At 35.7% G+C, this 15468-nt stretch overlaps 2 protein-coding genes across 3 annotated transcripts in view; one reads left to right on the top strand and one right to left on the bottom strand.

Annotated features, from left to right (window-relative positions):
- Positions 1-434: 434 nt before the first annotated feature.
- On the bottom strand, positions 435-6740 carry LOC122830127 (TBC1 domain family member 24-like). Of its 2 annotated transcripts, none has more exons than XM_044115232.1 (11): positions 6491-6740; positions 6126-6328; positions 5749-6010; positions 5532-5645; positions 4471-4887; positions 4140-4379; positions 3879-4034; positions 3160-3223; positions 2947-3045; positions 1680-1977; positions 435-1586 (listed from the first exon to the last, which is right to left on the bottom strand). In XM_044115232.1, the coding sequence occupies exons 1-11, from the start codon at positions 6688-6690 to the stop codon at positions 1411-1413; spliced, it is 2229 nt and encodes a 742-aa protein (XP_043971167.1). In that variant the 5' UTR covers positions 6691-6740; the 3' UTR covers positions 435-1410. The 2 variants fall into 2 exon arrangements, with proteins under 2 accessions (XP_043971167.1, XP_043971168.1); XM_044115233.1 differs by having other exon boundaries at positions 4471-4629; positions 6491-6724.
- A 3580-nt stretch (positions 6741-10320) lies between these two features.
- stx8 (syntaxin 8) overlaps positions 10321-15468 on the top strand; it is a 32396-nt gene continuing 27248 nt past the window's right edge. The window contains exons 1-4 of the mRNA XM_044114001.1: positions 10321-10439; positions 11516-11615; positions 11699-11793; positions 12030-12140. Of these exons, the coding sequence (XP_043969936.1) occupies positions 10420-10439; positions 11516-11615; positions 11699-11793; positions 12030-12140 (326 nt within the window). The 5' untranslated portion in view covers positions 10321-10419. The remainder of the gene's footprint in view (positions 10440-11515; positions 11616-11698; positions 11794-12029; positions 12141-15468) is intronic.

The raw sequence follows: 15468 nt of genomic DNA on the forward strand, positions 1-15468 counted from the left end.
ACACGTATTTAAATATGCATTGAATAAAACATTCAAATATCTAAATAATTATTGATAGATATATTAAATTTGTAAATGTTATTTATATAGTCACATTAAAAATATTTATCAAATGTGTTGATAATTGAATTATGACATTTTTGTATTGCAATATTTACATTTTATTTTAAATATTATTTTCCAATCCAATCTAACTATATCTTTTCTATCTTTACAACGAACAAAATGTAATCATGAGATTCAAATGACGTTTTCACACTGTACTGAATTTTGTTTATTTTGAGCTAAGTTTAAATTCTAATATTTTATATAAAAGAAATCCCATAGAGGTATTTGTTTTACCACACAATACAAAATGGAATTCAGCTTTATTGTGTGAATAATAACAACATTAACTGAAGAAAATATTATTGGAAAAAAGCACAACACTAAAGTGGAAATATACATATGCTTTATTTACTATTAAACATTTTGTTGTAGAACTTACATCTCAGAGAAAGTTGTGGAATTTCATCTATAAGTCAAACATTTTTTATGAGATTATCATAAATGCATTAAAGATTCACAGTCATATGTCTATAATTTAGAACAAATTGCAAAGATTACACTTTAAAGAAATGGTTTACATGTTCAAATGATACTAAAGCACAAAATCACTAAATAATATATAGATGTATGAGCATCCCACGCAGGTAAACAGCAGCATAAGACAGAGTTGTGGAAGTTCCACCGATGCACCATGGTTACAGTGACCGAAATAGAAAAATATTAATTTTAAATAATTGCTTATTTCTTCCTTTTTCAGCTCTAAACTCATTTTCACTTTTTCACATAACAATATTATAGAAATAAATATCTGAAAGTTATATACAAGACACATGCACCTTATACTAACTAGTCCAATAGACAAGACAAGATAAGATATTTTATGATCTCTAAGTGTATATAAAATGAAAATGTCTCTTATCTATGAGGAGAAATAAGAAAAGATGATATAAATAAAATCTCTAAATACAGGAACCACATAGCCAAAATAAAAAAAAATTATACATCGCTTACTATATTCATATATACATTACAACATTTTATTTCACTGTTATGCAGACTGTTCAGAAGAAGAGCCAATATTTCTCTTGTGTTAATGCTTTGACTGCCTGTTAAATGTAGAATTGATCTTAAAATTCACTTGCCTGCAACAGCGAGACACTCTACACTTTAGTAGCTTTCCAATGCATGGGCTCATCATATAATTTCTTTAGTGTTTGCTGGTTAGAGATAACAAACTTATTGACCACCTATTATACAATACACAAAGAATAGATATAGAAGTGAAAGTCTCAGCAAATTATATTCAAACCAAGATTAGTTTTTTTCTCTCAAATCCAAAATTATACCACTCCTGTTGTTAATCTATTGAGAATGAAAGCTGTGAGATAGGTAGATGGAGTTCTGAATGCCCCATACTTCCAGGGACTGGATCTGGAAGTGTCCTTTGCAGAGTGGGTTGCTGCTGAATGTGTCACATGGTTCTGAGTTTCCTTCCTCTAAGTTATCACACAAGCAGAGTGCGTGGCCCCCATCACCACCTGAAAAATGACATGCAAGTCAAATAAACAACACACAATGTTCTGGCCTGACTATCGTTAACACAATTTTCTCAGCATGTGTAAACAACGTACCAATGATGAGCTGACTGTTATCTCCTGCAATGAAATTTGAGGCATCTTGCTCCTTTGGTCTCTTGGCCTCCTTTGCAGTTCTGGGATTTCCTAATGGAGCACTGAGGGGGAGTGTCAGGTAGGAGGGATTCTGGGGAGTCTCATTTGTACAGCTGACAGTTTTGGTGGTGAGCTGAGACTTGCTGCTGTTTGCCAACTGAGATGTGGAACTGCTTCCATTTCTGTGCTGCTGAGGAGAAGCTATTCTGGTCATAATGTTGACCATAGCCCGCTGGTAGCGCTCCATGCTAGGGCGAAGCTGAAACAGTCAGTAGAGTTTAGTTAACAACCTGTAAATGTAAGAGGCATTCTGTGTGATAATATTAAGAGGTTAATTCAGATTTTCTGAAGGTTGTAGGCAGCTAATACTAATACTTGGCATCATCACTGGTATAAATCCAGATTAGCTGCTCCCAAAGGCTGAAGCACACCATGTTTGACAATGGACCAGAAATCCTTTTTTTTTTTTTTGCCATTTTAAAATTAATTAAATCTCATAAAACCTAATAAGGGTATGCCAACACATGTTTAATCTGGATGTTAACTGTCAGTCTATTTGCATTGAAGCAGTGAAAGTAAGGCCCTGTATAAATCAATACAACAAAACGTCTAGGCCTGTGTAACATTTTTTGCTTCACACACCGCTTTGCTTTTCTAACAGCAAATCTGACTGGAAATGCTTAAGATGTTTCAGCACCAGTTTATCACAGAACACTGTGATAAACAGTGTGACCCTCAACCGCAATTCAAGAAAGGTACCAAGTTGGTCACCAGCAGTTAATACTGAGGGACAATTTTATATTTACCTACTTTGTAAGATTGAAACCTTGTTAAAAAGGAAGATGTTGGGCACAACACAAAGTTTTCTGTCTTCCATTAACAAGATGTTTTTGCTTTCATTTAATGGTATAGATACTAGGACTGAAAACATTGAGCAATTTTTCCTCTAAAACAAACTGGGATTTGTTAAACTTTAGGAAGCAACAGGTGAACCCTTTTTACATTTAACATCTAAATAATATATGTTTTTAAGACTCTTTTTTGTTAGTACATCATATTAAAGAGCAGATAAAACAAAATATTACAAAAATGTTCTTTTGATTTTTATTCCTAGAAAAATAAACTACCACAGAACATTTTTAATCAATTTAATGCTGTAGTTTTCTTATACCAATTTATTGTCATGATAAATGAACAGAAGCCTAAAAATAGGGTAAAGTTGACTTACCACAAAAACAAAACACTCCCCAGTTCCAAAGTATGTAAGTCCCTGAGAGTCGTGATTCCGTCTTTCCATCAAATCCGTTGACAAGAAAGCTCCAAAAACCTAAGAAAAGTGTCATGTCATGTTAACATTTTAATTGAATCTAAATATTAATATTAAAAATATTGCCATAAACAAATTAATTTGAGGTTCATGTAGACCACTCAATTCAATTACCTCTTCGTCCATTGTTTTGATGATGAGTACTATTGGCTCATGTCCTTCAACACGTGAATACAATCTAAATGAGAAGGAAAGGAAAATAAATACGTCAGTCTATCCACCCAACATTTTTCCACACCAGGCTAATATGTAAAAGTTTCACTGGGAAACTTTTAGTGGCTGTACAGACTTGTAAACAGATGTAACGTGAGAGTCATTAGTCATCACGCTAATGATGTGATGTTTGATGTCAAGACAAATGTGTTGATGGTGAAAATATACCACTGGTCTCTGGTTGCTCTTTTTCTACTAAAACATAGGCTTGAGTTTATAGGAGGGGAGACAATAGTGTGTTGTGATTAGGTACCAACACCTAATCACAACACACTGGTGCAAATAAAAAAAAAAAAAAACATTACTACTGTAATTTATAAGGATGACTGTGGTTACGGTGGTAGGAATTGGCTCCGCAATCAGTGGGTTGTCAGTTCAGCTGCAACTCTGTCCAGTTCTGTTGTGCCCTTGGGCAACACACTTAGGGCCAGTGCATGGCAGCCTTGCCTATGTCAATGTGCCCCAGTCACCTGCCGCCATGTGTGTGTCAATGGGTGAATGACTGAATGTAGTGTAAAACACTTTCGGATTCTATGGACTTGATAAAGCGCTATACAAGTATGAGCTATTTGCTATTTTTCTAAGCAGTACTTTTATTGGAATCAATAAAAGTCACTTACGAGGAAAGATTTCTTCCATGTTCTGCAATATGAAACAACCGAACGGGGTTGAAAAGCGCAAAACGTTCAGGAATCCAGGCCCAGATGACCCTCATCTCTGTCACTGTGACAACACTGGAGCTGAAGTTGCTTAAATCCACTGATTCCACCGTCTGCCTTTGGGACCATCAAGAACATCAAAGATAACAGCAACATTAGATGTTTTTTCTTGTTTCTGGAGAGTTCCATAGCCAGTCAATTACAATGCAATTGTAAACATACCTCTTTTGGTGTGTGCTGACACCTTTTTGTTTTAGGGCATCCTTATTTGCATTGAACAGAAGGTTAAGTTCATTTCGTGTAGCAATTGGAATCTGGAAGGCTCTTTCCAAAAGCTTCTCAGCTGTGCAGTGGCGAGTTACACTTTGCACAAAACGTTTCATGTCAGTTCTAAAGTCTTCGACGTCTGCTACCCGAGACGACACGGACACTTTGTAGAGGTCAAGCAAAGCTAATGCAACCCTACGAACACAGATTGTGAAATATATTTACAATATTCAGGCCAGAAAACAAAAAATCACATTTTCAAATCTAAACTGGAGTGGCGACCAACCTGAAGAGAACCTTGAAACCCTCCAGTAAGTAGACATCCAGAACTCTGATTGCATATGTAAATGGAAGGTCAGCAAAAATCCACATGATCCAGTCAGAGTAGAATTCAAAGAGGTTTTGGTGCGAGCTGGCAATCAGCTTTCGGATGCCTCGGCAACACCTGTTGGCAAGGTCCCCGAATGTCATGCAAGAAGCACGATAAGTAAGAAATGTCTGGTCGATGTAGCGCTTGTTAGGATCTTTGTAGCAGATTAGTTGAGACACGCTGTAGAAACACTCTGCTTCATCCTCACTAAAGTGAAGTATGAGAGAGACCAAGGCAGGAAGGATGGGGCAGTAGCTCATGTCTGGATAGTAACTGCCAAGGCATATAAGTATCTTTTTAACAGAATTCATGCCTGCTTTGTTGAGGCAGTATCTGCAAAGAAAGAGAGGAACCAAAGTGCCCACTGGTCAGAATATGAAAACTAATTGGTGTATGCTTTTTTTGCTAGACTGTATTTAGTGTCTTTTACTCATTCATGCAAACAGGTAAGATCCAAAGTTAATAATTTATAAAGAAGTAAATCGATTTAGATAATCATACAATTGAAATACATTTAATTTTCAGTACCAAAAAACAACTTCACTTTTTCACAACATGAGCATTTTTGAGCTAATGTGTTTTAAGAGTGCTAGGCTAAAAGTAATCCCTATGAGAGTGATTTACATGAATACTACTTTGCTAAACTTAAGTATGTTCATTATATATTACAAGCACCAGCTTAAAGTTCAAAGCGGCTAAATAAAAATGAAAGGCTCAGGGAAGTTAGTTTAATCTGAAAATATAGTTAAATACCAGCTGTTTTTTAAGCATTCTGTTTTTACTCTGTCTGTACCATTCCAATTAAAAATTCTGTAATATCTACATTTTACACAAAATATTTTGTGCAGCAGATTAAGACTGGAGCTTCTTGACAATAAGAATTTCAAAGCACTTCTAATACTCATTGTACACAATATATACACATTAAAATACACATCAAAATGTTAGTGTTTTACACTCGGGGGAAATAGACTTACCTTGGTAAGTCCCCATCCTCCATATACTCCGGGACTTGGTGAGTGCTAACTTTCTGTTCCCCAAAAAGTTTCTTGGCCATTTCGTAGTAAACATCTCTATCTGGTGTAATAGCCCTGCAATTAGTGAAATAAAAGGTTGAAATGAAAATGACTACATGGTCTTATGAAAATCTAATCTTAAAGAACATTTCTGACATGACATGATATTTGTGTTAACCTGGAATTGATGTTGTGGATGACATGATAGTATGCTTTGGCCCTCAGTGTGTGCGAGGTGGCCCAGAAACCCTCTCGGCCCATTCGTTTCAGCTGCTGATGCCCGCTCTTCAGGATCTGCTGGTATTTCTTCGCAGGTTCTGGATCAATCTTCTCCCAGTCCACAAACTGTCCATACTTCATACCAGAGCTGGAGCAAATCTCCCAGTTGTCTGACTCAGAGATGGTTATCATGGACACTGTCCTGGCACTGCCTTTACTGCCTGAGTGAGATAACCACATTCATTTAGCTGTTTTTTAAATCTTTTTTTCTTTTACAGTGTGCACAATTTTTTGAAAAAAAAATTTGTAATACATTAAAAGGAATTATTTCAATACCATTAAGATCTTTTGAGAGCTTTTTTGACTTAGACTTCTTTGGGTTGACAGGAAAACCATATTGATTCCCATCTTTATCATTAATTTTGGACATTTGATGTCTTAACTGTGAGCTTGCTCTCTGCTTCAGTGGACAGGACCACGAAAAGTTTTCTGTGTCAAAATTGGAGCACAACTCTGATGTCTCATAACTGTAAAATGATCTAAAGAAGGAAAGATTCCTCAGTTAGTAACATTATTAATTTGTCCTGTTAAAAAGCTGAAAAAACAAACATTTGGATAAGTACAAGAAAACACACAAATTACTACCTTATTTGTAATGTATTAAGAATAACTGAACCACAAAGCTGAGAATAAAAACAAACCTGGAGCGCGGTCTTGCATTGAGTTCCTCTGTTTGTACTTGAAAGTCACAGTTTTTACTGTCCTCTGGGTTGTTATAAGAACGGGACCTCGGTCTTCTGCCTGTCAACAAGGAGTTCACATCTTGTTCAGGAGATGCAAAAGAAATCATGTTCATGTTCCCAAAGTTTGAAAACTCTGGTGTTCTTGAGACGTGAATCATCTCAACCCTCGAAGGAAAGTCTCTCGAAAGGTAATGTCTCTTCTACTCTTAGCAAGCACCTTCTGAGCATCAGCGCTTTATATAAACCTGACAACTAATGGCAGGTGAGTTAGCCACGGTTTGTTTGTGGTGACACTCGTACCGAAAGGAAAAAGGTCCAGTGATTTTCCTGTTTTAACTTTCGCACCACAGGGTCTGTTTCTGAGAACTGTTTCCACAATGCCACCATCATTTCTTGAGCTGAAGAAACAAGACATTAAGATGTCTAACAAATGAACCAAAATAAAGGCCCTTTCTATGGATCAACTGTTCAGGAGTAAACCCTTTTCTTTAGTTGTTGTTGTCTGGTAAAAACATAATCACCCTTCACAGCCTGCTTCCCTTTCTTTTGATTTATAACAACCTACTTGAAATATAGTATTTCCTTAAATAATTTCCATCTTTATGTTTACCACTAGAACATTTCCCTCATGTACTTTGGGGGAAAATAGACTCTCTTTGAGGAAATTACATCATGGATTTAAATTACTTATTATCCCGGTTTGCCTTTCTGTTGCACTCAGATCATTAAACAAATTTTAATCTTAACCACAGTAAATACAGTTTTCAAATGAGGATGTAATTTTTCTAAGTAAAAAATCTATCTAAACTAGAGATGGTAAATTCGGTTTTGTTCCTCTGAGTGACTCTAACCTGCTTCACTGAAGTATAAGAATAAAGAAAGCATAAAGGGATTGTTTTACCAACAAATGGTTCCTAAACTGGTTGTATTACCCAATACATGAACCATTGTTGTCTACTCACATGCACCACATCTGTGAAGATAATTTTTTTTATTTTGAATATTTGTTGCAGGTTGCTCATACTGCTCCACAATTAAAAATATGCCAGCACTTAAAGTCTTATTCTGGTGTTCATTCAGTCTCCTCGTAAATTTTGTGGCAGAGACTTGTTTTTGGTATTTCTTTAACTACAGCACACTACCTAGTCCTGAAGAAGCAAAGCTACCCCAGAACATCATACTATTACTATCATGTATGAGCTTGTCTTAAATGTTGTGTTAGTTTTTATGCTAAATGCAACAGGACATACATTTTCAGAAAACTTTAATCTCAGTCTCATCATTTCACTACATATTATTCCAAAAGTCTTAGGGATCATAAAAATACTTTTGGCAAATTGGAAAAGGCCTTTATGTTCCTTTTCCTCTGCAGTGGTTTTGGTCATTTTTGTCCCATCTGTTACTCATTGTTGAATCATGAACTTTGACCTTAAATCACACAAGTAAGGTCTACAATGCCTGAAATGTTGTTCTGTGTTTTTTTTCTGGCCTCCCGGTTGAGTTGTTAATATAGGACGTAATCTCCTATATTCCTTCCTGATTTCTTCATTTGTGTATAAGAGCTTTTGGTGTTTTTCAGTAAAGTCCTAAAACCAAAATTGCTATTAAATGCTTTCCAGAACAATAAATGTTAATGAGTTAGTTTCTCATCTATTTTTGAATTTCTTTAGTTTATGACATGATGAGTTGCTTTTTCATTTTTTGTTACAAACTTTATAGTGAGAGGTTATTTTTGAAAAATTTCTTAATTCCATAGATTATAGAGTATAATCATAATCCCAGTTCAAATAAAGCTTGGTTACAGTTGGAACAGGATTTAGCTAGGTGTGAGCAATTACTTTTTCCTAAAGAGTAAGGTTAATTTGAAATTTTTTTTTTCCCTTTTTAATATATAAAATTGGAAACTGGAGTTTAAGCTTACTGTGGTTATATTTGTGTCATATCACATTTTGTTTGCGTTTGAGATTTAAATAGACAACTTTATCACAGCTAGTCCTCTAAATTATATTTTATTGTCATTTTCAAAACAATATTAGATTAGACCTTGCAGCATATTTAACTTGTTCATTGGTTGAAAGCATTCTAATGGCTTGTGTTTGATTTACAACTTATCAAAATCAGTAAAGGTATTGCTAAAAATGTATATTTATTTTGGAGCAAAACATCTCTCAAGGTTACATTTTAGACAGAATAGGCCAATCAGAAAATGTTACTTGTTCTGTGAAATTGCCTCATCTGTGGAATCAAAATGCCAAGAAGGTTTCCAAGAAGGCTCCTGAAGTTCCTACGTTTGTTGCACCGAACAACACACATGTTATTAGTCAAACACAAGGTTTGTTTGGGTCTGAAACATCTACTACCCCTTACCTCACACGTGGGGACTTCATGTAGTGGTACCAAAGTTTACTCTTTTTTCTGCTGGTTGTATCAGTTCACGTCTCATGAGGAAAAATCAAAATGCACATATACGGTCAGTGTTGTACCAAAAAGATGTTCAAAATTCAGGAAAGCCAGGATAAAAGGAATTGATTTATGTTCATAGTTCTCTTTCATTAATCATATCTTATCTGAAATAATACTTAAAACAATATAAGTAGCAAGTTACAGAAAAAGATGGTAAAAATTAACAAATAAAACTGAAACCAGAAACCAATACAATGATGCAGTTATATCACAGTTTAGCTTGAATATGTATGGTGGAATCCAGAAGTTTATATACACTGAACAAAAAGGCGCGTGCCTGTTTCATTAATGAAACCTTTGAAATGATCCAAGTTGAAACTCATTTTAACTATCATCAAAAGCAGAAAAATGTTACAAATTAAATCTTTAAATTTTAGAAATATACATTGCTACTTCTACCAGTCATGCATTGAAAAGTACTTCTGACCACTCAAGTACCCATCCTTTCATAGCAGTCACTGCAGTGGACAGCTATCTAAAAGCCATATTCTTGTGTTTCTTGTGGATTTGTATGTTATAATTGCACACAGACCACTGAAGTGGACAATACACTATCAAGTTCATCTGCTGGCCATTCACTGCAAATCCAAGAAATTTTTTTGTTAAATTTTATGGCAAACAAACAAAAAAGCAACTCAGGAATATTCAGTCCCACCTTCTACTGTAGAGGACGGCAGGTAAATAAAAAAATATTGTGACATAAAGTGAGCCCTAAAGACTAAAACTACTGATGTATTTTCCAAATTACAACTTTGTATTAAGAGAAAATTAAAACTAATCACATAGAAATACATTCTATACATTTTCACAAAAAATGTTTCTCACCATTTTTATGCTTTAAAAAAAATCACAAACACTTTGGGAAAAAATGGTTATTATATTTGTGTGACTTTTTCTTTGAGAGACAGGAGTTTAGTTGCCAGATGAAACTCCAGAGTCTTTATATGTTTGTTAGAAAAATGTGTAAAAGTTAATTGGATAAAATGTGAATGTAAAAGATTCTACAACATATCATATTATAGCATTTACTATCCATACACTGTTCGAAGTATTTATAGAGCTTGAAATGTGTTGCTTTCAATTTTGTTGTCATTTTTAGATTACGCATTGGTCTAATAAACCACAGAACAAATCGAATAGAATAGTATACAGTTATTTGTTTGAAAGCAAGTAGGTAGATGAAAATAATTTTATTGAAATTTAAGTTAAAAGGTTGTGGCATTATGCGATTGTTGTAGTGACTGGACCACAGAATGTAGCTCTTATTGTTATTTGTTGGTTTTATACGGAACACGATTGAGTCTCTGTAGTTAAATGGCCCTCGCCGTTCGCCGTAGTGACGTCGTTTCCAAAACAAGAAACGGCTTGTTAGTGATTACTGCTCTGCTTGAATCTGTGCTATTTCGAGTCAGTTAACTTTTATCATGATGTCTCAAGATCCCTGGTAGGTGATTATGTCTTCTAATAAAATGGACCGTCTCAAATGTATTAATAACAGCAACATATGTCTTCTTTGTGCCCGGCTGTTTCGTTTTTGTGCCCAGTTAGCTTCATTGGTTGCTTGTTCCTTATCGAATTCAACCAAATACATAATAGTGTTTATATTTTGTTGCTATGAATTCTTTGTTGTTGAATTTACAGGGGGGAAAAGTTGCAATGGAAACGTTAGACGCTTATTTTTCGCTTAAAGTGACACAGTACTGCGCATGACAATTGGCAGGAATGTGGTGTGGTTCAGCTCCACATTCTTAGTAGATGATAAATATGTCACAAGTGGCTTGTTTTTTTTATTTCACTGTTAGTATTTTTGACAGTATTATTGGTGTATTTCTTACTTTAGGCAGATCACATCTGCTCATTAGTTATTAGGAGCTTAATAAATATTGCAGTAATTAGAATGAGTGTCTTGTTCTGTAATTGTAGGATTAATTAAGCAGGCAATTCTCCAGATTCTGACTGTAAACAGACTCGCGTCTCCTTAACTGAAGAAACGCACTAAGCACAATATCTAACATAGTTTTGTTAGTATCCTTGTCAGGAAATCCTGACGGGATTCCAGTAAATACAAACTATTTCACTGCATGACACAATAAAAAAGGAAAGCTTTCAAGTTATAAACTGCTGCCAGATATTCAAAACTTTTCATAACTGTGAAATGTTTTGGATCAGTGAGTTTAATGTCATCTCATAGATCCCGCCTTATAGATTTCTATTGCTATTGCATTTTTGTCGAAATCATCGTGGCTTTTTGTGAAAAAAATAATTACCTCATCATACTTATAAGTGGTTCTACGCTTTACTGCAGCATCTGCCATCAGGTGTTTGCAACAACTGTAGAGCATTTTACATTACTGGGGAAGAATTCTGATCCACTCTTTACAAAATAGATTTAATTCAGCATCTTAGTTGAGATTTTGGCTGTAACACACTGTTCTGCTATTCTTTAAATTGTATTTGAGAAACATATCTGTTGTTGCTTCATGTGTTACACATTTTCCTTCCCATCCACTTCTCATTTAGGTTGCAGAATTATGACGCCACCTGCCGCCTTGCCCAGGAGATAGCAGAAAATATCCATGAAAGAAACAGGCAGCAGCGAACGGGGGGAAACCCTGCAAAGGTGAGGCGCTACCTTCTCTTCCTCTCTCTTGAGAAAATGTGCCTCCACGTTCACCTGCGTGCATGTGCTTTTTTCCCCCCCAGATAAATATGACGTTACGAGCGTCCCTTCAGAAACTTAAACAAAATATTGCTCAGCTCAAAGAAGGCTTGTTAAGAAGCTCCTCGTCTCGACGGATGTATCCTTTTTTCTGACGATTACAAGTTCTGAAAGTCATGAGATTGAAATTACTGTCATTCCCGGAAACCTGGTTCTGCTCGCAGTAACGGTCGTGATCCTGTAGGGGGTGTTAGTGTTCTGTGAAAAGGAAACTAACACATTGTGAACAGTTTCACTCATGATCAGAAAACCTCATTGAGTCTGTGACAGATGGTGTTGAAAGGGGATGGTTTGATCTTAACTTGCTCTTGTCAGAATGCAGTCGGAAACTGACAGGAGGCAGAACCTGATTGATAATCTGCTAACCAGAGAGAAGCAACTCAATGCCACCTTCAAAGGAGACATCACAGAGCCTGAACCATCCAGGTATTAGAGGGACTATGTCTATCTAATCAAACTTCAATAAAATACAGTGTGCAGACTCATTTCACATGATTTTCAGTTTACGTAAGTGGCTTTTGATTTTTAGAATACAGATTACTCCGGGGCGTGCTGTGGTGGCGTAGGGGATAGCGCAACCCACGTTTGGAGGCCTTTAGATATTTTCCTGTTACTTGCATGCCTCGCAAAAAAAGTATTTCCTTCCGTTGAATCTGCATTACAACCACAAGCTTTAAAGCAGTTTATTTCCACTATATATGATAGACCAACACAAAGTAGCACCAAGTTGAAAGTGGAAGGAAAGGTTGCATGATCCTTGTTGGAAGAAAGCAACACAACCATGTTCCACTGTGGAGATGGTGTGTTCAGGAGATGTGCAGTCAAATTTCCTCTTTTTTTTTTTTACATTTTGAGCTTGCGTGTAAACCAAAAGCAATCAGATTTTTGGTGTCATCTTTTATTTATAGAATGTGTTCACAATATTGTGGTGGACAGTCACATAAAATGTGAGGTAAGTAAATGGAAGTTATTTGCGTTGCAGTTTAAAAATGTGTAAAAGAAGGAGATGGTCATAGTTCAGTTTATTTTGTAACAGATTTAATAAAAAGAAAAACGAACAAATTTTATTTGACTTTTGAAAAGGATCAAATTGATCCTTAGAAAAGTCTGGAACCTTGAAATTGGAAACGTTAGAAAGCCTGTTCAGTCCGCTTTATAGTGTGTTGTATATTAATTTAATATATATTTCAAGTAGGTTAATGATTTTTAATCTGAAACCAAAACAAATGTTTATTAGCAGCACCTTATGGTAAGACCAGTTCATAGAATGACTGAGATAGTTTTAATGGTGATATTAAGCACTGCAAGTGAAACTAGCAAACAGAATTTTAAATAGTTTCGGATTTTTATTTTTAATGAAATATTCTTGCATTTTTTTATGAGTTAGAATAATACTTTCTAGTTATATTTATTTTTTTCAGTATTTAAATGTATGTCATGATTTATGTGATACTTCACTTGAACTTCATGTAAGTAGTTACATGCAGCACAACAATGCGGTGGTTGGGTTATAGTCTTCATGTCTTTACTTTTGCACATTTAATTTCAAATTTGTTTCTTTTGCTCAAAAGGATTTTTATTGACCAAGATTTTCAAAGACTTTCTCTGTGTGATTTAGTTATTTTTTCAATTGTAAGATTCTATGGCTATAAATAATAATAAAAATATGAATCATCATCCTGTTGACCACTGTTTTAACTTAAGTTGTCACAGGATCTGTACTTGGCTTTGATGAAGTGTTACAGACCTTCACACACATAAACTGTGTGTGAAGGTCCTCAGCTTTGTGCTTTGACCTCTACTAGCATCATCACTTGGACTGAAGCCCATTTGTCTGGAGTTTTGGTGACTTTCCAGGTTATTTTTTGTCATTAGATGTATTTGCTTACTCATCACACATGGTGGCCCCTGAAAAACCCTCCCACACTTTTACACAGGTGATATCCATTTGGACAGGAAGAAGAAGTGATACTCTGGTCTTAACTTTTCCCACTTTCTATTCTTAGTGAAATTTTGGAATTCCAAACTTTTTTAGTCCTGTGGAAGAGAAACACAGGAAAAACAAAAGCTAAGTTAATGATGTAGGTGATTGATGGAAATTATATAAATTACAGCGGAATCAGTTTAATCAGATCAGTCACATTAAAAGGAGCTCTGCCGCCGAGTTCTGCCTGCGAGTTTCTCTGATATCTTTCACAAGCTTCGGGTATGGGATTGATCTATTTAGTGCTGCTTTGCACAGACTTTCATCTTTTTACAGACCACACACTCAATTACATAAAAGGATTCCTTGCAAAAAAAACCCAAACGACATTCGCTAATAAGTTAGCTCGGCAAACTGTAATCATGTGGTGGAACTGCTTTCAGTTTGCTCACTGAGACCTGACTTTAATGGCAATATGTGGTGGGTAATTTGGATTTGAGGGAAGGCATCAGACCCCGTTCCCACTGTGTGGTCTGAGAGGACAGAAGTGTGGGAGGGGATGAATTTGGCCATGCTTCAATGATCTAAGCTACTTTTTGGGGGGTTGAAAAAAATTGAGCAGAATGAACAGCATCAAGCCTGCCAGGAGAACTTTAACTTTTAAAGAAAAAAAAAAAAGGACATGGTGCCACTTAAAAACTTGGCACAGGGCGTTGCCCTTTGGAAACACTTTTACACCTCTAACCTTCCTGTGTCTTTGGTTACACAGGAAATAGTTGCAATTAGTTAAATCTCGCCTGTCCATGTGGCTCAGTCAGGAACTGGATGCTCAGTGATAACAGTCATCTTACTTGTGTCTGCCAAAAGATGTGTCTGACTGATTTTGGTACTCCCTGACTGTTTTAATTGGATCTCTACACAGTAGGTGCAAGAATGGAGGAAGTTTATGTCTGGCACTCGGTTTAATAATAATCAAACCTGTTAGACAGATTCGACTGAATGCCACGTCTCCTCTGCTTCACTGATTGTATCAACCTTTGCTTGCATTCTTCATTTCTGGAAGAGCTGAAAAGATCCCAAGCTTAGGTGGAACATCTGTTGACAGAATTATTATTAGTAGTTGTATGCTCCAGAAATTTGGCAGTTTCTGAAAAAAGTACCAAGACAGAATCTACTGTTGGAAGAAAGGCAGAATAATTTGTGTTAAAAGATAGAAATCACGTGGAAGAGTGTGCTGTGGTTAGATGAGAACAAAATGCAGCATTTTGGACAATATGCAAAACACTTTGTATGGGAAAATGGCCACTGTACATTATGCTGAACACAAAATCTTCACTGAAGATTGGCGGCACAGTGAAGATTTTGTTTTTCTTCAGCAGGGGAGCTGGTCAGAGTCGATGGTCAACCCTGGAGGAAAACTTGTAATATACTCTATCAGATCTGAGAGGTTCACCTTTCTGCTGAGCAACCACAAAACACATTAGAGTTACAATATAATGGATCACATCTATTATTGTGTTAGAATGGCCTTGTCAAAGTCCTGACCAAAATTAAATTCAGAACTTAAAGACTTCAAAAATGATTCTACTGAGCTTAAAAAGATTCAGAAAAATTTGCACTCTGTAAAGCTGGTGGAGGCGTACCGCAAGATTTTAAGCTTGCAGAAATATTAGCTTTGCTATTAATTCAGAGGATGTGAACAAAAATCATGTCACACTTTTCAGAATTTTATTTTAGAAAAAAAGAAAATAGTATCCATATGAATTTGCCGATTGATGAAAATTGCCTAAGATGTCAGAGCTTTCAGACAAAACAAGCATTTCCGTATAC

This window comes from Gambusia affinis, linkage group LG04 (assembly GCF_019740435.1).
Source record: "Gambusia affinis linkage group LG04, SWU_Gaff_1.0, whole genome shotgun sequence".
NCBI classification, from domain to species: Eukaryota; Metazoa; Chordata; class Actinopteri; order Cyprinodontiformes; family Poeciliidae; genus Gambusia; species Gambusia affinis.